General features: G+C 38.0%; 1 protein-coding gene across 2 annotated transcripts in view; it reads right to left on the bottom strand.

Moving 5' to 3' along the window:
- KCNQ1 (potassium voltage-gated channel subfamily Q member 1) overlaps positions 1-27902 on the bottom strand; it is a 369743-nt gene that overhangs the window by 308059 nt on the left and 33782 nt on the right. For both annotated transcript variants that reach the window (XM_049821099.1, XM_049821100.1), the window contains exon 2: positions 10933-11023. In XM_049821099.1, coding sequence (XP_049677056.1) covers positions 10933-11023 — 91 coding nt within the window. The remainder of the gene's footprint in view (positions 1-10932; positions 11024-27902) is intronic.

Here is a 27902-nt window from a genome sequence, read left to right as displayed (position 1 = left end):
TATGATTTCTGAGGCCCATCACTGAACCTGAACACGTGGAGCAGGCTAAAGCTAGGACTTCTGTAAGTTATGTTCTTTCTCTGCTTCAGTGCCTGGCTGCGCAAGAGGCTACTCACGCTTCCTTCCTCTCACCTTTTCACCACATCGTCTGTTTAGGCTGCAAGGTCTATGAGGGTAGAAGCTATCTTTTAGAGTATGTGGGCCCCCACTCTACTAAGTGTTGTACTTGATCTTACAAGCAGGAACCTTTGAATTGGCTGTAAGGTACACAACAATAATAATACCCTTTCTCAAAAAGACAGCACACAAGTCTGCTTGTAAATTGTGTTGCAGATAAAGTTTCCAACACACTTTTAACTATCAAAAGCTAACAAACCTTAATCTAGAGTTCCACAAACACTTTAAACCAGCACTGCTGCCAAAAGAAGCAATCTCATCTGGCCAAAAAAAAGCTTAGTTTGAACCCATCTGGGTTCTCCAAAGCAGTTTACAACATAGCTGCACAAATGCTTGTATTGGCACAAGGAATGGAGCAGCAGGACCATTTCTTCAGGTGGCAATGCCAGTTTATGCAGGCTGAAACTCATTCTTAAAAGTGCAGCCTGGGTTCTTTGAGGGATTTAACTCACAAAGCCAAGCTAGGGTGGAAAAGCTACAGGTCACCCAATTTTACATGTAAAACTGCTAATACTCACCTCCGAAGTATGCTGCCAGGTTAGGTACATTTCTGTTTGTAAGGCATTACAGAAGTAAGATTAGTAAATATTTAATTTTCTCTCCTCCCTTTTCCCCTGCCCTGGCCACTAAGTATAACTCGTTACGAGTTTCATACACTAAATCAATGAGTTGGAGCAGCTCCTAGAAGGTAGATGTCAAGCTCCCTGCCTGTAGGCCAGATGGAGGTCAGTCATCATACACACGTATTCCGATTTAAAACTGTTCTGCAACATTGCAGCCAAAACAGCATCTAAATACAGTCTACTCACCCTGCTGTAGGGAACCATGAAATAGGCTGATTACCTCTACAGCAGACGTTCTTTCTCACCTTGATCTGGGGAACAGCTGCAGAGGGATAAAGGGCAAGTAAATAAACTCCTTTTGCATGCATTCCACATGTAAACACATCGTCAAGCTGACAGAAACAACAATGAAAAGGAGTGTTTCTGAAAGGTGCCTTAATAAGGATGTTAACAGCATGCTGGAGGGAAAAAAGGGTCAGCCTCAGTGTCATTAGCATAAGGGAAACCATCAAAGTGCGGCAGTACATAGCTTGCTTTCACAGAATGGGTGTGGTTAACCATGGATTTTGGTTATGTTGTTAGTTCTTCAAAGTCCTGCTGTTTCTGAGAGCTAATAACAATTCTTGACTCCCTATCATCTTAAAAATACGCTCACATTCGATGGGTTAGGTGGAAATACCTGATGTAAACAATACACTAAGGTACAGGTTCCTGAAATCAATGAACAACTGGGATAGCTGAGAAGTGCAGTAGTTTTAGGACATCTATCCCAATGTTTGGTTCCTAAGGGCAACTCAGAGAGAGCTGCAGAACTTACTCCATCACACAGCTTCTGATGCTGTCGCTACCAGAGCACATGGGCACCCATACTTGTTTGCAGCCAAGGCACAGGACATGCCAGGAATGCAGAACAGAAATGCAGTATGCAGCAGCTCTCTGGGCTATCAAGACTTCTCCAGCAGCTCAGTACAAACACCAAGTTCTAAGCTCTACAACAAAATAGATTTATTTTATAAGCTGAGATGGAGTGTAAATGCCCATGCTATGTATTACTAGCCACTGAATCAACAGCTCTAAATCTCTTTCACAAGACCTTTCTGATTACCGAGACAAAATAGTGCTGGGCCTCATATTAAAACAGGAACAATCCTAGAAACTCTTTGTGCAAGACAAGTCTAACAGAACTGACGCTTCAGTCACGCTGACATTTTTCATACTACCAAAATAAAAGTAAATTAGATAAAAATAAATTTAAAACATTAAATGTGAGATAAAACCAGCTTGCAGTTACATAAATCAAACTCTCATGCTTCTGAGGTTATCCTTAAGTACAAGCAGAGACTGTTCAAGAAACCTTTCCTATTATGCCCCGATCCTGTTAATACTTATGCACACAGGAAGCTCTGTTGAAGTCATGATGATTACTCATATGCACAAAGTTAAACATACTGCACAATTGCAAGTCTCATGCCATAAAAACTTCACTTATAAATGTAGAACCTAATTTGGTCACCGATACCCATATACATGAAAAAACCAGCATACAGAGTCTTGACTTCCCCCCCACCCCAAACCGTGGAATAAACACTTAGTAGGGTGGAGTTGCCAGAAGCTCTACTCAATACAAATGACACCTAGCTAGAAGTGTTTTTTCTCATCATTGCTAAAAATAGAAATATGTTCTATATAGAGAAATATATATGTAAAGAAGCATACACATAAATATATATTTAAGAAATAACAAGGCGATCTCTATACCTTCTTGTTCCTTCTCTGTGCACAAAGTCAGGTATTTGTCACGTTTTTCACGGCATGGCAAGTTTCTAACAGGATGTTCATTTACTCCTTCCCCTTCCAAGAGCAGTCAGCACTCAATGCTGAGATGCGCTTTCCTACTATCAAACACAGAATTCATGAAATGAAATAATGAAGTTTTTATAAAATAAACTTGTAGAAGCTTACTGTAGAAACTGCCAAGAAAGAGAAAGCCACCAAAAAGCCCAGTTGCTTTTGGTTTTTTTTAGCCAGTTAATTGAACTTACTTAATCCAACATCGCAAAATAAAATTCTTAATGCATTCAGTTTGAGTTATTTTCTCTCTGCTAACTCCTGGAACCTCCCTTCTTCCAAGACATTGGCACTCACTGCTCTTCTGCACTACATTTACACCACACCTGCAGAGTTTATTCCAGTTTTGGCTACCAGGGGCCACTTAAAGCCATTCAAGAGCCACCAGCTAGTGACAGCTGGCAAACTCAAACCTGTCTCAGTAGTCTATCATATGTAATCAATTGCAAATAGAACTTCAACAGACTCATCCCATTATTTCCTAGCTCGTCCCCCCTGGGAAAACAAGCCAGCAAGCTTCCACTTTGAATTATGAAGCTAGTTTTGCCTCTGTCCCTCCTTCCCAACTTCTCCCTTTCTCCTCTCCTTGCATCAGTTCACTGCACTGTTTCAGTTTTTCAGCTTGATATCCGTTATGTTATGTCAGCTGTTACATTACGCTTAAAACAATAGACTCCAGCTGGCTGAGGTCAGATGTGAAAACAAGGACCTAACAAAGCCATAGACCCTCCAGTTATACTGAAATTGAGATACACACTGAATGTAGCACTTAATGACAAACTACTTTCCAGACATTTGGGCAAAGCATAAAGGAAACACCTGTCACTGCAAACATTACACACTAATCCAGACAAACCCTAAATTTAAAAATCTTTTTTTTTCCCACTGCTTGGCTCTAATATGTACCAGTATTTCACAGTTTTAATTTTTTTTCCGAGATGGAATTTGTATTACTCTGCCTGTTTACTAAAATATTATACAGTGAAAAATGTGTATAATTTCAAAGAAAATATGTTTACCATGTTTCTTTTCAAGTTTACCAAGCAAATGCTCTGAGTTTGACATGGATTTACACCCCAGAAAAGTTTAGTCAAACTTTAACCCTTAAGTAGAAAGCTTGACAAAAGTGAAAAATAGATGTAACAGTGAATGAAACACACTTTTTTCAGTGATGGTATTTTCTTAGATGCACCTTTGAACAGAACTTGTTGGAATGCAGTTATAGTAAAAAATAAAGAAACAAAACATTGGCATACTATGCAACTTATGAGGGTAAACACAAGCTCTTGAGAATAGGTGATCTACTAATAACTCTGGAGCGCATATCCCCCTAATTTTCAAAACACTGCATACCATATAAAAGCAGTATTTTCTGAAAATCGTCACGCTACTGTAGGTCACATATGAAAGGCTGGGAAGCTTGCTCAGCACAAAAGGACAACTTGGCACTGTGCTCATGTCAGTCTTTGGCCAACACCCCCACGTTGCCAGCCAGGGATACCACCATGTCAGATCATGTAGGCCACCAAGCAGCCAGCAGACGGCACCAATCTAACACCAGTGTTTCGTGCTGGCCTGCAATCTGTCACCAGCTCCATCGTGAGCTTGAGGAAGGTCGCTCTTCCCAGAGCCTGTCTTAGTCTTCAGAGTTTAAGCCCCAATAAATGCTTGGTGCTTCATAGCCATCTCGTCCCTAAGTACTGTGGGGATAAATGCTAAATTCTGATTCTTTTACTCACAGTGATGTAGTTGCAGACTTTATTTTAAATGACAGCGTTCAGGTATGACACCACAGAACTCCAGGTACAGAAATCCAACAAGAGAGATTGTTTTTTTCTCATAGTTCTTTGAAAAGGCAGAAACACAAGTAACCAATTTTCTGCATCCAAGCTTATCTTTATCAAATACACACTCCAGTGTAGCAGACTAAAATAAGAATTCAAACCCAGAACTTTTGAACCTGCTAGAAGAAATACATGCAATACATGTAAAAAGAGTTTTATTTTCTGTAAAAATCACTGCTTATTCTTATCATATATATCTAAAAGTAACTTCTGGTGGTAACTTCAGAGAACTGTAGCCAAATAAACTCCCCCCCCCCCCCCCCCCCCCCCAAAAAAAATAAACATCTAAGACAATAGCAAGAGCATACCTGGAAGGACATAACATACTAGAAATCTTTCAGTGTGTTAACAAGTTTAGTATATTTTTCTTTCTCCTCCATGCAAATACTTGTCCAATTCATTTCACTGAAAGATTTAATTGTTCTCACTTTTTTCCAAAAGCCATCCACCTGATGAGAAATCAGGTAGGCCAAACAGCATGAATTTTGTGGCTACAACCACATGAAGTGGCCAGAGTTGTCTCTGGCAGCAATGTTTACACAGCCTTTTTCTTCCACCCTTCTCTCCCAGAATTATCTTTGTTGATTATTCTTATAAAATTCCCCAAGACCATGTGAAAAACCATCTCTTTATTAATAGTTCACTTCTTCTAAAAGCTATTTTTATCTCCTTCAGGACATCATCCAAGGTCTGAATCCAGTCACCCCAGATGGGACACAGCGTGGTCCAATGCTGCCCTCTACAGATTTTAAAAGGAAACTATAGCTCCCTTCTACAACTGATTTTTAGCACGTGAAAAAACAAGCAGCAGCTCTTCTTTCCCTCACTGGTCTTAGCATACTTTCCTTCCATATCACCTCTTCGTCCCTTCCTGGCATTACTCTTCAGCTCAGACTTCATCTACACCAAACAATAACAGGCTTGTCTTTTTTTTTTTTTTTTTTTTAAAGCCCATTTAATCAAATTGGTTCAGCTGTCCCTAACAATCTTATTTCCACTTTAGAAGCATCTGATTTGGCTCACTCAGACCTGTTCAGAATCGACATGAAGCAGAATTTAAACTGGACTAAAAGCATGTTCATGCAACCTTCTGAACCAAATTAATTAAATCCCTTTAACATCACATTTGCATTAAACACATAATTCTCCTATACTGACCAGGGGAGTTGGCAAGGGATTGCTTTGCAAACAGCTGGAACAAGTTAAGATGTTAGTTACTACCAGCAGCATTTCAACCCAAAGCAGCTGATTTTGCAATGAAGCAGATTAGAAGCACTCACATTATCTGCCAGCACAGCTCAGCTGCAAACATCAGAACCACAGGCTGAAGCAAAGTGAGAAACACCTGGGTTCAGATTCAGAGGAAGCTCCTTGTTGCAGCTACTAACTATACTGTCACCTAATTAAAAGGGGGGAGGGCAATTTTCATTTCTATTCATGTTTTCTGAGCCTTCAAACCACTCGCATTTGGCCTTTTTACTACAAACTAAAATGTAGAGAAGCCGACTTCAAATGAAAGCTGGGATTCTTGACTTCAGCTATCAATGGAGTGACAGAAAGAAAATGCTGCAGTGGGTCATTCTCTGGACAGGACTATCTGCAGGTCCAGCAAAGGAAAAGGATTAAAGAGCAGAAGTCTACCACGCACACGTCTTCTACACCAGCTGACCTTACTCTGGGTCAGACCAGGGGACATTGCTGAGGCTGCAGAGACAGATTTTTCACTTTCTCAGCTACAGTTGTTCTTTAGAGAGAGTCTGGAGACTACATTAATCTGAACAGCTATCACCAGGCATCCTTTACAGAAGTTAATCCCTTTTAATTTTTCAAAAGGATGAAAATGCAGCAATGTCTCTGTCTTGGTCGTCTTAACCAAGGAAGATAATCAGAAAAAAATAAAATAATGCTGGAACCACTGTGAACTATTTGAACCATTTGTTCTCTCTGAAGACTGTCTTCAGAATCAAAAGCTGTAGGTATTTTTCTCTTTCTTTCTCACAAGACCCACAAAACACTCCAGCAAACAAAACCCAAGGCTTATACTCAAAAGATTATATTAAAAAAAGAAATAAAATCTAGATCTCTCACAGGCCTAGACTCTGTGCCACTTTCTTTTAATTGTAAGAATAATTTCAATGCCAATAACATAAATGTTAACCACTCAACTACCTTTTATCTTAATTGATAGTCTTTTTAATGTTTAAAAATCATTTAATCTCTTCCGTAAGAAGTATGCTAAAGTAGAAAAGGAACTCAGAAAGCTGGAAAGAGCTTATACTTTCATCATAAAAACATAAGTTTTTTTTTGTTGGAATCAATATTGAAATGAGATTCCTACCAGAAAATAGCTTTTTCAGGCACACTAAATATCCCTTGGTTCAGCAGAATATTTAATCCCCTTGGATCAGGCATTTGGATTTTCTTAGATCATGCTGAGATAACAGCATTCTGCTGTGTTCTGGCACCATAAAATCCTTGCTTATGAAAATAAAAGAAAAATATGGCCTCTCTGGGAACATACATCTCCGAATTACTTTTTTCCATAGTTTAAATATTGTAGTCTCAAAATCAATTTTTACACAGATATACCACATTCTCTTTATGAGTCATGGCAAAAGCTCTCCCGCACCACTATTTTAAATGGGCCAAGTGTACATATACCCTTCAAAATGACGATCCTTTCACAATCTTGGCTCAGACTCCAAGCTCATGCTGGGCAAGTGCCAACAAGTAACTGGAGTCAAACCCCCTCCAACAGCACCATCTAGTGAAAAAAAAAATAAAATAAACACATGCAAATTTAAACAGTTTTCACTGCATTCTGGAAACTAACAAAAGGCCAATTCTCTCCTAATCTCCCATTACAACTGCATTTAGGTATAGCTTTCATCAAGGCTCTTTGCCTTGTGAAGTGTGGTGACAAGCAGAGACAGATTCAACAGCTAATTGTAAGCTTTTTGTCTAAAAGTGGAATACCACTTGGAACACATAAACTTTTCCTTGTTTATTTTTCCAATATTAAGCTTGCATTTTTCTTATTGTTATTAAAAATAGAAGCATTTTAAAATGCTTTAAAGTTACTGACAACATCTTCTATTTCCTCCTCTGGTAGTGGGAGGTAATGTTATAAGACAAGCAGCTCCAGAATAAAAAGGAAACAATATATACAAGTAATCTCAACCACTTTTTTAGCTCTTACTTTCATATAATTGTAATATCTTGTAGGGATATATTTTTGAAGCATGAAATTCTTATTCATGAAAATGGGCACACTCAGCTTCCATCTGTAACTTTAATGTGACCAGTCTCCCTGGTTTCAAAAAGACTATCTGCTCAAGTTGTGTAGGTGCTTAGATCTTTCACAGGATCAGGGTAAAATACTTTGGCTACATGGAGGAAATAAAGCAGTATAGCTCTTAATTGTCAGTGTTTTCAAGGGTCTTGTTTGAATAGTTTTTCAGTCAGGAGGAATGGATTTTGTACTTTTCCCAGCATGCATCTTCAATGCCATGCAACTCACAAGTGGTCTGTAGAAGGTATTCTGTGATAATAGTAGTTTGCAGATAACACACATGTGCTTTTACAGTTATTCCATCTCTTTTTCAAGATGAATCAGATTTACAGTGCCTGTGCAGTAACCTCATCTAATCGGACTTGCTTCATGGGGCTGTTCAGCTCAGCATACCCCTATGCTAACTGAGCACTCACTTGCTCATTTCCAGACATTTAGCATGATATAGTCATATCTTGCATTTCCAGACCTATGGGTGCCTGGTCAAAGCCTCCCCCCCTCCCCTCCCAAAATACAAGAAGGCCACAAATCCCAAATAGGCAAAATTTCAAAGCATGACACTGCACATTTGGTATCACTATCTCAGTCTTATATTTGATGCACTACAAAGCATAATTCATTTAGAGACAATTCTACACTAATAGGAATTTATGTCTAAATAAAAAGCAATCTGCTCTTGACAAAGCTTCAGTAATTTTCCCTTTGGAATGCAGATAGGGAAAGGTGGACTCAATTTTATAATCTTCAAAAGTCTCGAAGTGTTACTTTATTTTAATCTCACACACACTCAGGCAGTGTAACTAAAGTTTCATGGAATGACTTGAGGTCTCATAAACCTCAAATTACACATGGCTAAAGGCTCCCTCCTTCTCACTATCCCTGTTAAGCCCAAGCAGAAAAGCCTTCTTCAAGATTCCCATACTCCTTGTGGCAGGTTGTTGCTACACTGCTGCTCCTTTGAGGTCTCTCTCACTCAGTTTTTAAATCAACTTGTTTGCCCTTCTTTGCTCACCTACAATGACAAAGTTATCTACTTTCATTGTCTGGCTCCAAATTAAAACTATTATTGTGGTATAACTAAAAGTGCCTCTACAAACACAAAAGATAAATTAATTCCTATTACAAAGCAGTAGAAAGAGTGCTCTCCTAAGCTTTAATAAGTCTCCTTACATCACCATTTGGGTTGGAAGCTTGCACTGTGTTTTTTCATCCCTGTATGCTGTTACACTTTCTTTTACTTCTTTCTTTGCATTTTAGTTTCTCTGCAACCAGTCATCTGTGATTAACTCCCCCCTTAAGAACTCAGTTACATCTAATTTTGACAGCTCATAATGATATAGTAGAGTGAAAGTAAAATCTTAAAATAAGAACAGAATAGGAAATTTTACTGGTTAGACACTAACAGGAACAAGATTCTGACATTTTTATTTGTGTTGCAAGGTGCCACAACTCCTTTGAAAGTCCCACGAAAACTGGATAGAGCAGAGAGCATATTGGCCTATCTACTGCTTTGGACCAACAATCACTGTAACCCCCTTAAGTTTCTTGAAAATAACCACAGTTAATCCTTTAAGAAAACAATATCAGAATATGCCAATACTGAACAAACAAACAGCTGCTGAATTCCCAAGAAACCATAACAGCAGGAGTTCTATGTTAAAAATTAACCATAGTTTTTCTCATTATGTGGAACAGGAAAACTGATCCATACTACTTAGAAAGCAAGATAACACAGAATAGTATGAACAACCAATACATACTGGATATTACATAGATTGTATGTAATCTGGAAAACATTGCAAACATATTACACTGAACATATTACACACGTGCAGACAATACATACTGCATACAGTATGAACACACAAAATTAGTTCCGTGATTTCACGGGGGGTGGGAGGGAAAGAAACATCACTGGTTGTCACTAGAAGTCATTCCACTGAAACAACACACATGTAAAATATTATGATATATTTCAAAGATGAGTGAGATATTATCACAAGTGAAATTCATCACAGAAATTGGCAGAAGTATCCATAACTACTAGTTATGGATAGAAAAAAACACAACTAAAATCTGTATAAAAAGAAAACCCCAAACCACAAAACAAAAAAACACCAGATGCAGAATTTCATATATAGACTCTCTTAGCTGGCAACTAATTCTAATGTTACACCTAGGAGTTCAAATATCTTACAAGTTACTTAAAAATAATATACCAGGCATGAAGGTACCTTAAATAGAAACAGTGTGATTGACACTAAATTTAATATACTATATCCTTATTCTAACAGTATTCCTATTAGGTATAAAACTATAGCATATTGAATAGATAAATAGATAAAATTTATTATAATTGATGGGGGCGTTAAGTGAACTTTTTCACATTAATAATGATATCATACATAACAATGATATTACTGGTGTGCTGCTATAACAACTATTTTGAACAAACATGTAAATTGCTAGTTAACTTTTTCTCAATATAGTGACTGTTTTCACAAGTAAAATCATGGTCATTTATTTACAATTACAGAGAAATCAATGATTTAGCTGGGAGTACCCCACCACTGAGGTACAACAAATTTATAAATTTTTTTGTATGTTTAAAATCATGCCTCTCCAAAACTCAGGCTCTTCAATGAAATCTAAGCTGGCTGGACAGTAATACTCTTCGAACATACATGGAACATATATGTTGCAGCACTAGTGTACTATAAACTAAAGGTAACTATGTTTTCTCTACTGAAGGAAAAGTGCGTAAAACAGGTAGAGCAAGTTGTCTTAACTCTGAAGTCAATGAAAATACATGAGTTTTCCACTTGTGAAAGCACCAACTAAAAGAAAGGACTTCCACTTACTTTTTGTCCCCCTATGGTCAGGTGTCTGGTCTTCAGTATGGCTGAAAAATGGATTAACCTGAGCAATATGACAGATTCAAGCTTAATTAGAACAGCCACGTATGTTAGACACAACATAGATGCTCTCATTATAGGCCATATAGGGCAAGACTTGGTTTTTGCACGACCATGACTTTTGATGTATCTGTGGCTTTACAGACTCATTAGGGAAAAACAGAAAAGCTGAAAAGTCTCTTGTCAATTAAACTACAAGGAACATTGTGCTTGATATGGTATTAGCCCAGGAGATCAGAATTTGCACATTAAGAACAAACATGCATCAATCACATTAATGTCCACATACATACCATCCAAAATAATGTCCCTGTAGCAAGAGCTGCATACTGTTCAATTGTAGAAAGCACGCTGAAAATAAGGCATATCAGCACAATAAGGAAGCTGTAAATAAAAAAAAAATAAAAAAAAATGTAACGTAGTCTAGTAAGAACCTAGAGGGAAGACAGATAATTATGCCATTACAAATTATCTGTACACACAGAAGTGTTATTGGCATTGGATTATCTTAACACACAGGTGGTAACTTTTGAGTGATCCTGCTTCATATTGGATAGTTCATTTCTCTTCAGACACTGAGGTTTTGGGTTGGACATTATCAAATGAACCTGCACAATAATATTAGCTTTAGCCTACCTATAAGACTTGCTGCTTCCCAGCCCCTCAGGAAAACAACATTTCTTGTTCTTTCCCATTGTAAGGGCTTCTACAGCTGAATCACCACCACACAACCACCCCACACACAACCCCTGCAACATGATTCAAATATTTGCCTTTTTGCTGTTCCAAATTCTAATAAATTGCAAAGAGAAATCCCAATTAAGACAGAGCTTAACAGGCTCTGCCCACACTGTCTTTTATAACCAGTCCCCAAAAGACCCCAGATAAATGAAATCTGACATCTGAAACACAACCTAGGACCAATTCCATTTTTAAATAAAACAAAATTTCAGAAAAAGCTATCAGAGAGAGTGGGAATATAAGGGTTTGTTCCCTGGTCCCTCCTGCCCAACTGAGTCCTTAGGGAGGGGGTCCTGGTTCCCAAAGTAAGACTCAGGACAGCCAGGGAGTTGCAGCAAACTCAGCCTAACTGCCTGTAGCCCCCAGAAAGCTTTTTCCCCCAGCTGGGGAGCAAGGCTGCCCAGACCTGCAGCCTCAGCCTTCAAACCCCTTCCCTGAGCAGCTTCAGCCGTGCCCACCACGCTGCAGGACTGCTGCTTGCTTTAGAGGAACATTTGGGAAGCAGAACATTTGAGACCCAAACTGAATGCTATCCACTACACACTAGGCATAGGCCGCTTCCTGTCCCCAAACTATGTGTTTCTTTTTAAAACATGACATGAGCAGTGAAGAAGACTGAAAAAATTAACTTATTAAAAACAGAGCTAATTGTTAGGGATATTTTTCACAATGCTGTTGAGATAAGCAACACCAACCCTTTGCACTTGACAGAAACTTGCTGAAAAATCCAGTAACTAAATAATCTCCCCTGTTACAGATCTCTAAAACCATTAATCCATTTTTTTTCTCAGAAAAAAAAACCACAACAAAAAAGAATTGGCATAATGAATAAAACTGAACTGAAGAGGAGAAATATTAAAATACAACATCACTGGCTGCAAATTGGCATGGCTCAGCTGAAGTCACCCAGGCCTTTATCTTTTTTTTTTACCTGAGTAAGAACTCCATTGGGTGAATCTTTCGAAAGGCCAAGCACTCAAGTAAACAAAAATGTGTCAAGGTTAACATTATAAGTTAGACTGTCCAGTGATTGCTTCAAAATACGGTGCATGTGAGTCCAATTCACACATACACAAATGATATTGTAAACACATTACAAAATCATGGAGAGGAAGTCTGTAGGTAATTAGGTCCAAAAATCAAATTAGTAAGTGATAATGAACTGAAGTTAATAGGATAGAGATTATCACACATCAACACAAACACACATATGAGAATATACTTTTACCTAGGCAAAGTATAAATATGTGGGTGTTTCTGATTTATCTCCAAAATCTTCTCATTTTACCTTGTATCTCTAACTTTGGCCATTCTTAAATAGAAGTAAGGTGTGCTGACAAGGCAGGGGAACGCAAAGATGAGCCAGTCATTTGAAACATAACATAAATGTTCCCCAAGTGTCCAGCCCTTCTATCTGCAATATTCCCACAGTTGCTTAAGACCAATACACATGATAACATGAACATAAATGGGTTCAGTTACACAGTGGTAGCTAAGGGTCTCTGGATAAAAAGTCCAATATGCACATAAGTACCGGTTCGAAGCAAACAACGAGTTGCATGGGATGGCGTAAGCTGTCTGAATACATCTTGAGCAGTAACAATTTATACTTATTACATCCCTTAATAGTAGTAGACTTCTTAAAAGCGTAACTCAGCCAATGCATGACACAAGAGGGCACCAAAGCAAAGACTATCCATTTCTGTACTTTTCCTAAACAAACAACAAGAGACCCTAATAAGGATTAAAGGTGAAAGTTTGTGTGCTTAAGTGACAGGAGGATAAACTTAGGGTAAATCATTTGCCAAATCTCTTTACTTGTTACCATTAGAGAACTTGAAGGCTGACATAAGAACTGCATCAAGTGCCACTCACCACACTACCTACTTTTATGGGGTTTATGCATGTGGATCCATTTCAGTTTACTAATTTTTTTTTCACCCCCAGAAAAACTCTTGAAATTTATTGTTGTGCTCCTTGCAGGCTGAAACATGAGACACCTTCACACACAAACATACACATTATCCCAAGCAAAACAAAGATGTTTAGTGAGATATTGCTCCTGCTCATCTTTCTTGGGCAATAAGGGGGAAGGTGCCCACAAGCCCCACTAGTACAGCCATGCCAGTGGAGCACCACAGTTAAACTACTAACTCTGTCATACTGGCATCACTATTTTGCTTCTGAGATAGATCAATCGCATATAAGGAACAAACGGTGCAAAATTAAGAGACAAAAAAAAACCAAACCACAGTCCTCCTCTGGCATCAGCCTGCTGTTCATTTCCTTCCAACACTCGGCTCTTACTCGGTTTTTGTTTCAGTACTAGTGGCTTCCTCCTCCACTTCTGAAGCGTAAGAAGGGAGTGAGGCACCAGCAAAATGGAAAACAGGAAAAGTTTGCCACCTTTTTTTCTTTTTTTTTGACAGCTACCTCCCCTCTCTTCAGCGAGAAGTGGAGCACAGATTCTCAGTTACTGCCTACTTTCACTTGTTGACAGCAGACAAGTCCCCAGTAGATAAATAGTTACAAACAACAGTTGCAAGGACAGACTCTGCCTCAAACTTGAATTTGCTCTATGTGAAAATCATCCTGGGGAAGTTTAACTGTCAAGCCTCAGAAAGCTGCCACTAGTCATGTGAGAGCTGTGTTTTTTTCCCCAAGTATTTAGAACGGAACTGAACTTGTGTGAATTTTCATAGGGAAAAATCAAAAGTGCAACCCTGACAATGGAAGATAACATTTCAAAGCCCACAAATTGGTTTATTTTTTTCAAAGCAAACGCTACAATTTTCACATGCCCAAAATAACCTTATCACTCTTAATACCGCTTTACTGTCATCACTATTACTATATTTTCCAAAAAAAGTACCCACCTTGATACAGATGCTAAGCATGTAAACTGTTCACCTAACCAGTTAATATCAAACTAATGAGCAACTGAAGCCAACTTTACAATAAGAAGCATTAGACAAATTACTAGTGGCTAGATGTATCAGCCCTACCCTAATCAACCACATAATTTCAGATAGCTAAGTTGAGAGCTTTGTTTCAGACAAACTAAGTCTCACCTGCATGTCAAAGCTCTGCTAATGGAAAGACACTGGACACCTTCAGGAAGCAATTTATATCCCATGTGAAACAAGTTACTGTGCAAAACGTTTAGTTATTTCAACTGTTGAGCAAATGAAGGCTCTAAACATGGACATTTAAATCAGGCAAACTGAATGTGGGCTATCCAGTGTACATGCTAATCCCAAAACACTTACTCGACTCCACAGAACCACCATTTACTCTTCACTGGGTTGTAGCCAAGCTGCTTTAACATAACGGGTGAAAAAGCACGTTACTTAGCCTTGCTTCTCTGTCTCAGTAAAAAATTAAAAATACCTTAGTTCCCATATAATATCACTCAGGGACTTCAAGATCCAAGACAGATGAATGGTTTAACTAGTAGCATCGGCCACTCTGGAACACTGCTAAGCATACAGTCCCATGCTGATTTCACCAGTTGTATATGGGGTAGCAGAACAAACATTCACTATTGTATCTGCCCTAACAACTCCAGTATAATACCTTTTTCCTCTAAAGGAGGAACAGAGAGCAAAACACTCAAATGTCTTTAACTCTAGCAGTCAGGAAAGGCTTAGACTCTTGGAAACCACCAATCTTTTATCTCCTGCAACCCGCTGCTTGTCTACCCTCTATGCACACATGTGACCATCTTCAAGAGAGGAAGCAGAGCCATGAGGAGTTCATGGCTGACTTTCATCAGCTCTGATCTAACTCTTAGATTGCGGGGCCAAGAAAGCATCAGAGATGAGGCGATAGTGTGTGAAGTCTTTCATATTGCCTGTCCCAGGTTACAAAGTAGCATCTGCCTGCATGTCCATAAATCCCAGATACTGCATCAGTAAATGCTCTCAAAAGTCCTTAGCTTTGTGGTTAACTTGTATCTAACAGTGCTGTTTCTTTTAACACCAAGAATTTTGCAAGTATTAAAGCAGTGTGGACACAAATGCTTACAAGGCAGCAGAGGTTTTCTTTCATGGACTTCATTTTCAGTAGACTATTACAAGGCGACCCGTTTCCTCTCAGACAGCCAGCACTGTTTTACTAGAAGCCGGTTTCTGTGGTTGCCTCTTCAACTCTGTTTTCACAGGCACTGCATACCTGGTGAAGTCATAGCCAGAAGTGGAGGTATCTCAGTGTGCACGAAAGGTCAGCATGCAACCCTCCAGTAACACTTTGAGCTCACATACATCCAAGCCTGTATATAAACTTGGGACGTCTCTCTATGCTATACTACCCATTAAAGAGAAAAGCACATACATAGACACAGGTGTATATAGAGTTACATGAGACAATGTGTGCACAATGTGTGTATGTGGGCAAACATGTAATAAATAATAAAATTTGGCTTACTCCATGAAGTCATCCAGATGATTTAGATACTTTTTTGTCTCAAGCAGGTTTGAGAACTCAGAGTATTTCCAGGAAAAAAATCATACAGCTGACAGGTAAACATGACCAACTAGTATATGCCCTATACTTAGCAATATATAGGAAATATATAGGGACTATATTAAGGACTAAAGGTGGATTTAATGGTTTCTGACTATTAGAGGATGTATTTTGACTTTCAGAACAGTTCCAGACTTAGGGCTTTTACACTGACCTCAGTGGCAGCTACAGAAACTTGACACATTACAGGTAGCTATCAGTACTTCACAGCCTCCAGCCCTGAGCTACTGCTTTTTTTTTTTTTCTTTCTGTATTTAACTATGGGTTTAGAACATTAGCATGTCTTTTTTGCGGCTTGAAACAATGTGTGAAATGATCAAAGGAACAATTAACCACTTAGTGAGAGATAACAATGCTCATTTAGTAAATGTCACAGGTAGGAGAACTGATTAAGGTTTATAAAATAAGTCAACTGATATGACCTGGAACATTTAAAAAAAAAAAGTGCATGAGACAAGCTGGAAGTACTTACTCACCAGATTAATAAAGTCTCATGCACACGCAGCCATGACCATCAAAACCAGTATTAAAATGTGGGTAGATTTTATTCATTCTTGCAGTGTTTCTTACATATTCTCAGTAGGAGTCTTTCCATGAACCTGGAAAAGGTTGGCATTAGGCCCTAAATTAAGCTGAAACCTCAAAAGCATTTAATAGATGAGAAGGGAGATACAAAGTTCAGCTCAATTTATATAAACCCAACTTGAGTTCTAACCCTCCAGGAAGACAGCCAGTTTTTCTTTGTTCAATGTCACGTAAGAGCTAGCTAAGTCTGCTCTTTGATTCCAAACAACTTTTATTCATTACAGCTATCAGTCTTGTAAGTATCCAACTATCAGTGTCCTTGCATACAGGGAATAATATTTTAGCTTATAGCTGCTGGATCTGTGCTCTTTTTTTTTTTCACAGGAGGTCAATGGCTAGTTGTAATTCATCCTCTCTGTCTACTTGAGAAAATTACTGAAAATAAAAAAGAAATATTCTGTAAATAAAAAAATGTCTTTTGGGTCCTTCTGTGTCTTTGCTAACATTCTACCTAAACCTTCCTCTTGAACCTCTGTTTGTACCTTACTTTGGGGCAACTGGATTGTCTTTCTTTGAATGTACAGCTTTGTTCAGTCACACGCATGATCAATCAGCAACTGTGCAACTTCCTCACCAACCCTGTAACTCAGGGGGTGGGTTTGCTTTTTTGTTTTGTGGCATTTTGGTTGGTTGGTTGTTTTTTACAGAGTAAATAACTTTTTTGCCATTTAGCTTTTAACCGTGATGGGTTGAAACCTATACAGGTAAACAAAGTAATGCAAACAAAGTTTAACATCCTCTAAGTGTACAGCTTTAGAGGAACTGGAAGGATGACACTGAGAATGAACGACATAAGTGTGCAGATTAAATATGGGCAGATTCTTATATCTTGATCATCGTAATTTGCAAACCATAATGTTGCTGCATATCCAGTTCATGTTAGTTCATTAAAACATATGACAGCAGCATTATTTCATCTTTCATCTCCATGGCTTACACATATTGACACTTCATTTTCAGATTGTGAACACAAAGGTCAATGGTATCACAAAAGGTCATTTTCACATAGCTTTCCAGGCAACAAAGACTTATTGCAATGAGGATTTAGATAGACAACTTCAGGTAAGACACACACTGAAGACAGGGGATCACTCTTTCACTTTGTCAAATATTCTGTCCCATTCCAGGCCAGAGAAGTCAATCCTTCCTTAATTTTCATGGGGAAAATCCTGACAAAAAACCTGAGCAGGTTTATATTACTACAAGTCAACATAAATCCCTAACCTCCCCATGCAGTATTGCACAGTCTGCCCAGTCATTTCCACAGTGCAACTAGGTAAACATTCGTACTAATACATATCAAGTAATTTCTTACTGTGGCTAGGCACCAGGTCTTTCTTGTTCTTTCATTCAAGGCATTTTGGGATTGCTTAAGGAAAAAAACAATCTAATAAAAGGTAGAAGTTAGACGGGGAATAGGTAGAACTGGTCAAATGGAAGACAGCTGGCAATAAGAGAGAAAAAAGGACTCTAGATCATAAACAGCAGCGTTGGGAAGCTAATACAGGGTGGCAATTTATTTTACGGGATCATCATCAAGGTATAGTGTCAAGTAGAAACACCAACTGGTGCTTTTAAAAGTGAGAAACTCAGAGAGGGTTGTTTTTTAAAAAAGAATCAGGATTTCACCATGCAGAGAAAACTTTCATCCTTAATGAAATTCACACACATTAATATCCTGTATGTGTAGGTCTTATGCTGAACTTTTCAGCAAGTCCAAACTGAACACTGGAAGGACACTAATTCTGTCATGACTATAAACTACTGGAGCACAGTGCCAGTCTGCTAATAGAAGACTAAATGAGCATTCACTTATGCAACTGGTGGATGTTAGAAGTCCTCCATCACTTCCTCCATTTAAAAAAACCCTGTTTGGTTTTAAGAGAATGGTCCGGTGAAGATACATGATTAGAATGAAGGAGCCCTGTACTTCAGTCCATCTTTGCCCATATCTTTGGCCAACTTTAAAATTTTTATTAACACATGTATTTTTCTTCCAGAGTATGGCTGTGAACTCTCTAATCCTTGAATGAAAATTGCATAATAACTGCATTAGCTGTGCTGCTTAACCAGTTCAGCTAACTTTCTTAGGAGACAATCATTTAAATTTCAAAAATATATAATTTGTGTCTAGATCCATTAAATAGGGCAAAGTATTTAAAAAAAAATAATCAGTGTAGCAAGGAATTAGAAGAGACCAGCAACTTACACAAACTATAGCTGAAGATGAAATAGTTAAAAAAAAAAAATAGTACTTTAGTCCTGATAACAACAGAAGAAAGGTGACGGTTTAAATCTCTGGCCACACAGGCTCTTTGCATGGTTTTTCTCTAAGAAAAAGATAAGACAAATCCTGTTTTGCTTTTAAGGCAGGGAAAGGAAGGAGGGGTACCGCCCCTTCCCATCTTCCAGCCTCTCCGCAGCACGAGCATGCCCAGCAGAAGGGGAAGTATACTTGCATTCATGCAGAGAAGCATGATTCCCTCCAGGAACTGGCTACGACAGTTTCCTGTACAATGCACACTTCCTCTCTGTTATGCCCTACACAGGTCAAGCTAGTAGACAGGTCACTATTCTCAGTTGTCACTTGCCATCAAAAAACTTTCGACAGACAAAATACGAATGCTCTGTTTGTGTTAGCTTAGGTCTATCAGATGGTGCTTCCTGTTAATACGTATTTGTTCCAACCGCAAGGCAAAGTATAGTTGGTGCTTCCTGAAGGAAACAATGGCATAATTTTTAACCAGCTCCTTGACTTCTTGTCAAAGAAATACTGTCTTCTAGCTCCCGTGTGAGAAAGCGGTTTTATTGTACGAGAATGACCATATACAATATAGGGTAGTCTGATACTAAGGAAAACAGGTTAGCTGTACAGCTAAATAAGCAAGGCTTCTATCACACTTACGTGGCTCTTCTGGGAGATTAGAGTCTGTAAAACTAATATAAATTATGGGCAGTGTACCAAAGCACAAAAGCACACAATGAATCAAAAGTCATTTAGGATACAGCACCAGAATTATTGCAGGAAAGGCCTTTAAGCTCTTGGCAAAGGGTATGATTGCGGTAGAAATGCAAACCAGACGTCAAGATGCTTCAAGAGGAAAGGTTAACTGCTCAGAAAAAGCAATGTTATTGCATCCTGCAATGAGGTATTGGTTTCTTTGAGAATAGCTATGGTTGAACAGGAAAAAGATGATAGGTACCGTGTAGGAAACTGGAAAAAGTATATGCTACATTTAAAACAAGTGCGTGACCCAAGAGATGTGAACCACTGGACTGCAGAAGATTCATCAGGGCTCCTCAGATGGTTCATAACAAGCTTCCGACGTGCCTGATCATTAACATGAAGTCCCAACATAGCAACATGACAGCTAGGGAATGAGTAAATACACATGTGCAATGGGGAAAGGATGTCACCCAATACTACAAATCGAACAAATTTCTGTAGTTCTTTTCACATGTACTTCAGGCTTAGCAAGAGAAAAATATGTCATTAGTGCTCTTACTTGAAGACTAGAAAAGTACAATGAAGGTACTCTAACACAATGAAAGATTTTCTCTTATTCTTGTGGTTTGATGAGACACTACAAAGTAGGAGAGAAAACATAATTTTCACTGCTTATTTTGCTTGGAATATCTCATCCTCACTTTTTATCACTCTAAAATACCATCAGAAAAAACAGTACAGTCTTGTGTGCTGTCCTCACCCTCTCAATTCCACATTCAGGTTTGCCCCAGTCCTGTAGTACCGCATCATTCAAAGCAAAACCCATCATCCAGCAGCATGTTCCAAAAGATATCCACCGCTGCACACTCATTGCCTGCAGCTCTAACACACTGGCTGACTCAAGGTCATCAAGGTCTCAATGCCAAATTTAACCTATTCTTGGTTTAAGCATACATGCAAGTATAAGCAGAGCTGAACCATGGCTTTTCAGCTGCCCAGGCCACGTCACTTGGTGGTGGTGGCACCGGCAAGAGAACAGGTAGCATCCCTCAAAGGGCCCTCAAAGGATTTGAGACTGAATCACCCTTACACTGTGCTGCAGTCAAGGTGGGGGTGGACATCTGCCTTATTTTACATAACAGGCAGATTTAGGCAAAACCAAACATGAGTTGCAAACAGGGCCTTAGGACAACACAATTGCACACCACCGCTGAAAGCAAACGGTTTGTTCTTATTGCAATAGAGGACTTTCCCTTTTATTCGCCAACTCTGGGTAAGATTTCATTTTAATGAAAGGGGAAAAAAGATAGAAGAGAGGTATGATCTAGAAACTGAGTGTCACAATACCAGTAAAACTGTTTTCTAGGTAGAGTTTTATACAGTTGGTCTGAGGGCTCACGACATCACTGTTTCACTTTTCTTGTAACAGCAGATTCAAGGCAGCAGAGTTTAAAATAATTTAGTATCCAAATATTAAAAGAAAAATTCTAAAAGCTCTCTGATACTTTGTAAAACCCAGCTTCTGAAAAATTGCCAAGCCTAGACTATTGCTCTGCTTTGCTGTTATCAAACCTAAATTAAATAAATCTGTCTGTATAAAATACTGTACTTTTTTTTTAAATAAACTTGAAATTACTTTCCTTAAATACACAATATTTATTTAGACAAGCAACAATATTTACTCATAATGGCTTCTCTTGTTTGGGATGGCTGGACACTATTTTGATAGCTTCATCTGACAGAGCATTTTCAAGAGCGGTATGTATTACTCTTTTTCTTTTTTTCCCTTCCCCTATTTACTTTCATCACAGCGGTACTGCTACAAATCACTTTCCCTCACGAATTAAAGATCAAAGGACATTGTATTATGTCTCCTAAAGCATATGCACCTTATAATACTGCGGAAAAACTAGATTTGTTCGCTTCTCAGCTCACAGAATTGCTTGCTTAGTAACCACCTTCTGGATATTGCAAGTAGTCAAGTAAGAATGCTATCCTACCCCAAAGAAGTAGAATGAGGCAGAAGAAAGGAAACATTTTCTCCACACCTAAGGAGAGAGGCACTATCCCACAATGTTGTACAACTGATTTACTAGTGCATGTAAACTTGTAGACTAATTTTATTGCAGTACAAATCAGGACTTATGCTTCTATATGTTCTATAAACACCCACAGTGTTAGCTCACTTAAAATCCTCCACAACAGGAAAACATTATTGACATTTTTGACAGCTTCTTTTATCTTTAGTTGTGAACAGAGTGAAACAGTGACAGGGACTAAAAAGTCACAGATAGATAAATATACAAATGGAGAAGCAATCATACCTTGAGCTTCTGACCTGGATAGATGCTTAATTTGATTTGTTACAAATATCACAAAAGTGATACCAGACCTGAGGAACTCTGGCCTACCCCCTCACCTGATCCCCCCAAATGCCTTTTCATGCTCCCTTCTCCTGAAACAACTGTGTCTGAAAGGCATTTTCATCAGTACTGGCAAGTAAGATGAAGACCATGAGAAAGATCTGAAGCTGGGATAATACTCTCACCACTGTTTCCATTACGATCCTCTGCTTTAATTATCTAAGGGTACAACTGACATGCTTTCAAGAAATCAGTATTGCCACCTTCTTTTGAGCTTTTCTACATTCAGCTCGGCATGTTTCTAGGGGTGTTGGTGGAAGAAACACGGCACCCTTAATGCATCACAGCTTAGGAACAAGGAAGAGAAACTACATGACAGGTTAATACTCCTAAAGTGAAAGCAGAGGAATTCAGCAGATAGACATTTTGACATTTCCAGAGAGGAGAAAGTGTTTACTGAAGGAAAGACATAATGCTTGGAAGCTATGGCAACTTGACCTTCTTAGTTTGCTTTAAGCACGATGGAAGTTTCAAGTGCCCCAGGAGGAAAAGAATGAAAAGAGTCTAGAAAGTGACAGGCAGCTTTTACATTTACAGCAACAGAATCTTTCTGTAAATTGAAAAATCTCGATAAATATGTGCCATGAAATACAGAAATGCTCAATACTCCTTTTCCTCAAAAATGCCTATATAGATTACATTCCCAACATGCAATCCATGCTATGCTTAAAGAGCTATAGCTTTGTGCCCTCATCACACAATAGCCAGTTTTCCAGGCTGAAAATGATGAGGTTAATTACATCCATCATTCCAGCAGTCAAGTTAGCTGTTTGTGGAAATTCCAATTGTCTATCACTGGGCTAAAAATTCTGCTCCATCGTTTGAACTTGCACTAAAACCATTCAGGATTTTAATCTATAAATTGATTTTACCCTTTCAGAAATAAATGTTGCAAATCTACACAACATCCCCACAGACGCTGGCCTATTTGTTAATATCATACACTTTATGAGTGATAATACAAGAATCGGTGATAATACAATCACACACAGATAGAAGCAAAACAACTTTGGCTCTATCAAGAAAAAAAAGTATTTTCCTGGAAGTGTGGAAATGGCATGACCTGGGTCAACTGGTTTTGTTAACTGCCATCACTAATCATTTACAATCCAAATGAAGGTTGGCAGTGTCAGCATACGAGAAAATCTAAAGTTCAGTGCAAAATTATAAGAAACTTAATACTTCAGTATATCAGTAGCATCCCTCCAATGGCAATCATCTATTTGCTAATTTACAGCAGTAGCTGTGGTGGTGTGATCATAGCACAATGAGTACATGAGTGAACCCAGATTCACAGAGAAAAGTAGCATCTTTTAAAATGAACTGATAAAGGTGGAAGAAAATCAGGTAAACTCTCAAGCATTAAATGCTTGACTCTCACTTGACTTTGAGCCTATCTGTCTTTTCCAGCCATACCCACCAGCCAATGTACTGAACAGAAAAAAATGGAAGAAATTCTAACAGGATACTAAAGGAAAGCAATAAAATTAAGAAGAAGAAAAAAAAAACCAAAAAACCAAACAAACCCTCTTCCCCAAAGAAAACAAAGTAACACTAAAAGAAAATAGTTCAAGAAAATTATAATCAGTTCTGAGGCCTGCACCCAAGTGACATTACGAGGTGATTCAGTGTCCAAAATACTTAAGTTTCAAAATGGGACTTCAAACTTCTACACTCAACTACCAAAGAACTTCCTTGTAAGAGAAGTTAAGAAGTAATCAAAGGTATGAGATGCTTAATCTGTTGAACCTTACAGGAAAGGCTCCTATTCAGGAATACAGTGGCTCTGCATAACAACAAAAAATAACTATTAACTGAACACACAACCCTGCTGTGCTCACAATAATGGCCTCACTGGTGAAGCTGCCAGACATGTGCTTTATTTTTCCTCTTCCACAAACCTTTCCATCGTTGGAATTTTAAAAGACTTGACCACTATAATGATCAGAAAGTTTGGTTATAAAATGCATATTTTACGTTATAAATACTAGTATAGTCATTTAGACTGTTTCCCCCAACTAGCACCAATTAAAAGCATACTTATTGTAACATTATATAAGAAAAATACATCAGCATGTGTATACCTAATGCCATTACCACCTTCTGCTGCCCAAACATCATGCTTCCACTCTAAAAACCGTGAGGCATCTAAACATTTCTGGGAGTCATCTTTTGATGCTGCAGAAGAAAGAAACCCTATTTATTTTGTAGCAAAATCTCAAATGGTCAGTCAGGTAACTTCAGGGGAAAAGATTTATCAAAATTCATTAATGAAAAAAAGACCTGAAAGATGGTAACATTTTGTGGCACATCTGAAGATGGGCCACAGCCTTAGAGTGGAAAGCTAGCAGAGTACCTTTAAAGTCAGCCATACAACCACAACTTATCTCCATAGGGAGCTGGCAAATATTTTGCTATATGTATAAATGTTATTTTTCACTTGTAAATGAGACCTCAGATTCAGAATTCCAATGGATAGCTTTTATGTATTTTCTTAAGATTCCCAACTTTGGCTGCTAGTCCTGCGACCTCCACAGTAGTGCAAAAGGCCAGTGCACTCGTGTAGACCAGCTGCTTGGGCTATCCATCACACTAGCTGCGAAGCAATCAAAAGAACAGAGCAAAAAATGCCTTGAAAGGAAAATCCCTCTGAACTTTGTTATGCTGTTCTGTCTCCCTGAACTTGGAAAGAATTGTTCCTAAGCTGCATCATTTTAAGGCTATGATTTGACACTCTCCTTTAATGCAGTTACCCTCATCTGAATTCAATTGGACCTTGAGCACTTGATTAAATGCTTGCTGAATTTGGGCTTCACTCAGGACAGGACAGATTCTAGGTGAAAAGTATATCTTCACTGGAAACAGCAGGGGAGCTTAGCTATGATATTTAGTTTAATATTATTAAGATCTTCCAATATTTCTCATAATTCTGATATATCATCACAAGACAGTATGAGGAAGGAAGGGTGCAGTGCATGGGAGATAGCACACTGCATAGCCCATATTCCAATGTTAACACGGACTTAAAATTAGTTCTATTATAGCTCATACTAAGGCTATTAAACTATGCAAGTGCTTGCTAATGGCATGAAATACATTTCTGAAAAGAGAGTGATACAAGTCAGAAAAAGGCAAAAAAAGATTTGAATTCTTTGGCACATTAATTGACTTGAATAATAAATGAAATTCTAGTTAATTGTTAATGTTTCAAGGCCTGACATAATACATAAAAGTTTGAATATAAACTTGTTTCAATTGCATGGAGGAAAGCACACAGTACATCTGCAACATTAAGATGTCAAAAATACTAAATTAGTCAAATTTAGGACTCAGAAAATTCTACCCCATTTAAGCTTTAAAAATACCAGAAGTATTAGGGCATTAAACCATAGTGCATATTATTTCAATTCCTGCATATTTCTTTCTAAAGCACCAATATTTCTACGTATGTACTTCGTTTTATATGTGGTCCTCTGCAATGAATAATAAACATAAACATAAATTTATAATACATAAAGCAAAGTACAGGGATGCAAGCCTTCATGAGAGGCAGACCTTGACGAGCTCTCTCCAGGAAGTCACTGTTTCATGGCTAAACTACCAGGAAATATAAAATTATGATTTTCTGTCAAAGTTCAGTGCCCTTGATATTAAGCTGCCATTTCAAGTGTATGTTTAGAAAGTGCCAGTAAAATGTATTGATATGATCTGCCAACATATTAAGAACATCCATTTGAATAACATGCTTTAAGGTACTTTTCTTGGCCCTAAACTACTAGACATTTTAAACAAGTATTAACAACATTGCAGCAGCATCCAAAACCCTAAGAAAACTGCAGGGTCGAGTTCACCCACCTATGTGACACTGCAGTAGATGCATATCCTTCCATGTCCGTAACTGGCTGCCAGTCACAATATTCAATAAGGTAACCTCCAGTAGCCATTCACTTCATGGTATCTATTATTTCTACTTTAGTTTTCAGTCATGGGAATTTACTGTTTAGAACTACATCCTGTAGATTCTGGTGGCAAATCACTGAGGAGAAAAAAGCAGAGATGAAAGCCGAAGAGCGAAACACAGTACCATAGAATCACCTATCAAGAACACTGAACTTTTTGATTGCTTTTTAACAAATAAAGATTCGTGTGGTTATAATAAAAGCTATTAAAAGCAGTCTAATATTTTGAAGGCACTTCTGGAAGTACATCGTAATTAAACCATTACACTTAACATGCACGGAGTAATCCATACAATCCTTCCATGTAAAAATAAGATTTCCATGTATATTCATCATCCAGGAGCTCAGGCATGATTATTTTGCATAGATCTTCAGTTTAAAGCACTGATCCCTTTTGAACACATAGTTCCAGTTCCAGATCCTAATTGGTTTTGACCACTCAATCTCTAGTGAATTTAATAAACTATAAAGTAAGTAAAGGAGAAGATTCAGAATCCTTATTCCTTGCTAACCAATGAATTCTACAATAACTAAAAAGAGGTAAAAATTACCTCAGGACATACTAGTCACCTTGCAAGTCACAAGACTAAGAAAATTACAACGGACAAAAATAGTTGACCTTCCTTTTCAAACTGCAGCTTTAATGAAATATTCACTTATTTCTAAATGATTTTAGCAACAGGCTTGACCAGATTAAAGCACAACTTTATTTTTAATAGAATTTTTTTTCAGAATGGGCTAAGAAAGTCCTATAGAGTTCAGAATTTCAGGCCAGACCATGAAGACTCTTTTTTTTAAAAAAAAAAAAAAAAAAAAAAAAAAAAAAGCTTAAATAGTACCATACTTTGCTTCCTTGAAGTCCACAAGACCAATTGGAGGCAGAGGGGTTACTCTTTCTATTTATCAATGTCAAAACCCAACCTGCAATAATTAATACTGCAGAAGGCTGAGGAACACCAGTAATGCCAAACAGCATTAGAATAAAAGTCAGCAGTACAGCGTAAGCCTGAAGGACATGGTTTGATTACGGACACTATTGAAATGGCACCTGTGCCATTGGAGAATACTTTTCTATGCAGTTTCACCTTCGTCAGTACAAACAAAAGCATTGTTCTACTTGGAAAGTCTTTGGCAGCAGATTTGGGAAAATAACAAAGAATCTCTAATGTGCATAGCATATAACATTTGTTTCATAATCTGATGGAACGGAATTAATTTCTTGACCAGCTGACAGGATATGCTTAATTAAAAAAAAAAAGTGGAAGGGAGCTTTCTTAATCTATGTACTCCTCCTTTTCTTCTCGAAGCAGACTGCCTAGAGTAGGAATCTGCCCAGGCAATTGCATGTGTCTACCACATCAAGCAATGCTGAAAGCCAGAAACAGGACATGAGTACAAGCCTCTGGCTTTTACATTTCTTAGATATCGTTTATATTTTTCTTAATATTTCTTAGATAAATACAGTAGATGGTGACACAGATTTTCAGCTATCTGCTGCTCAAAGGGCCACAACCATTAAAAATATAAGTAAATAAATAAATACCAAGGTCCCATGCCCAAAGTGTCTTCCCCATAAAGTAAGTCTCTTTTCTGAAAGTGATTATTACAACTGGTCTCAAAGAAAAAGAACCTAAGGACAACTTATTTATAAACTTCACATTTCCAGATTTCCTGTTAGATACTGTTTCCCATTACTCAACAAATACCAAAAGAAAATCATACTACCGTGAGGTAACCTAACAAATTCTGTTGATGTGCATTCTTAATTGGGAAGGAAGGGGCAATTTCACGTCATCCATCTCTGACACAGATTTACAGGAGAACAGTGTTTTATAATAAAAATATATTCTTTTCAGTAGAATACTGGCTCCAGACCTAGCTCATGTGAGCTCAGAAAAACCTAGCATTGCAGATAAAGAAATAAGTGGGACACATCAGCAAACAAAATTTTTATGTTTAAGCAGTGAAGTCATGAACTCCCTCAGCAATGGACTTTAACAAAACCCCACAATTATTCTGAACAGTGAGAAACTTCTTTGTCTGAAACAACAACACCTGAACTTTTAGAAGTGATCCATTAATTT

Source organism: Accipiter gentilis, chromosome 17 (assembly GCF_929443795.1).
Source record: "Accipiter gentilis chromosome 17, bAccGen1.1, whole genome shotgun sequence".
Classification (NCBI taxonomy): Eukaryota; Metazoa; Chordata; class Aves; order Accipitriformes; family Accipitridae; genus Astur; species Astur gentilis.
This window is presented reverse-complemented; position numbering and strand designations above follow the sequence as displayed.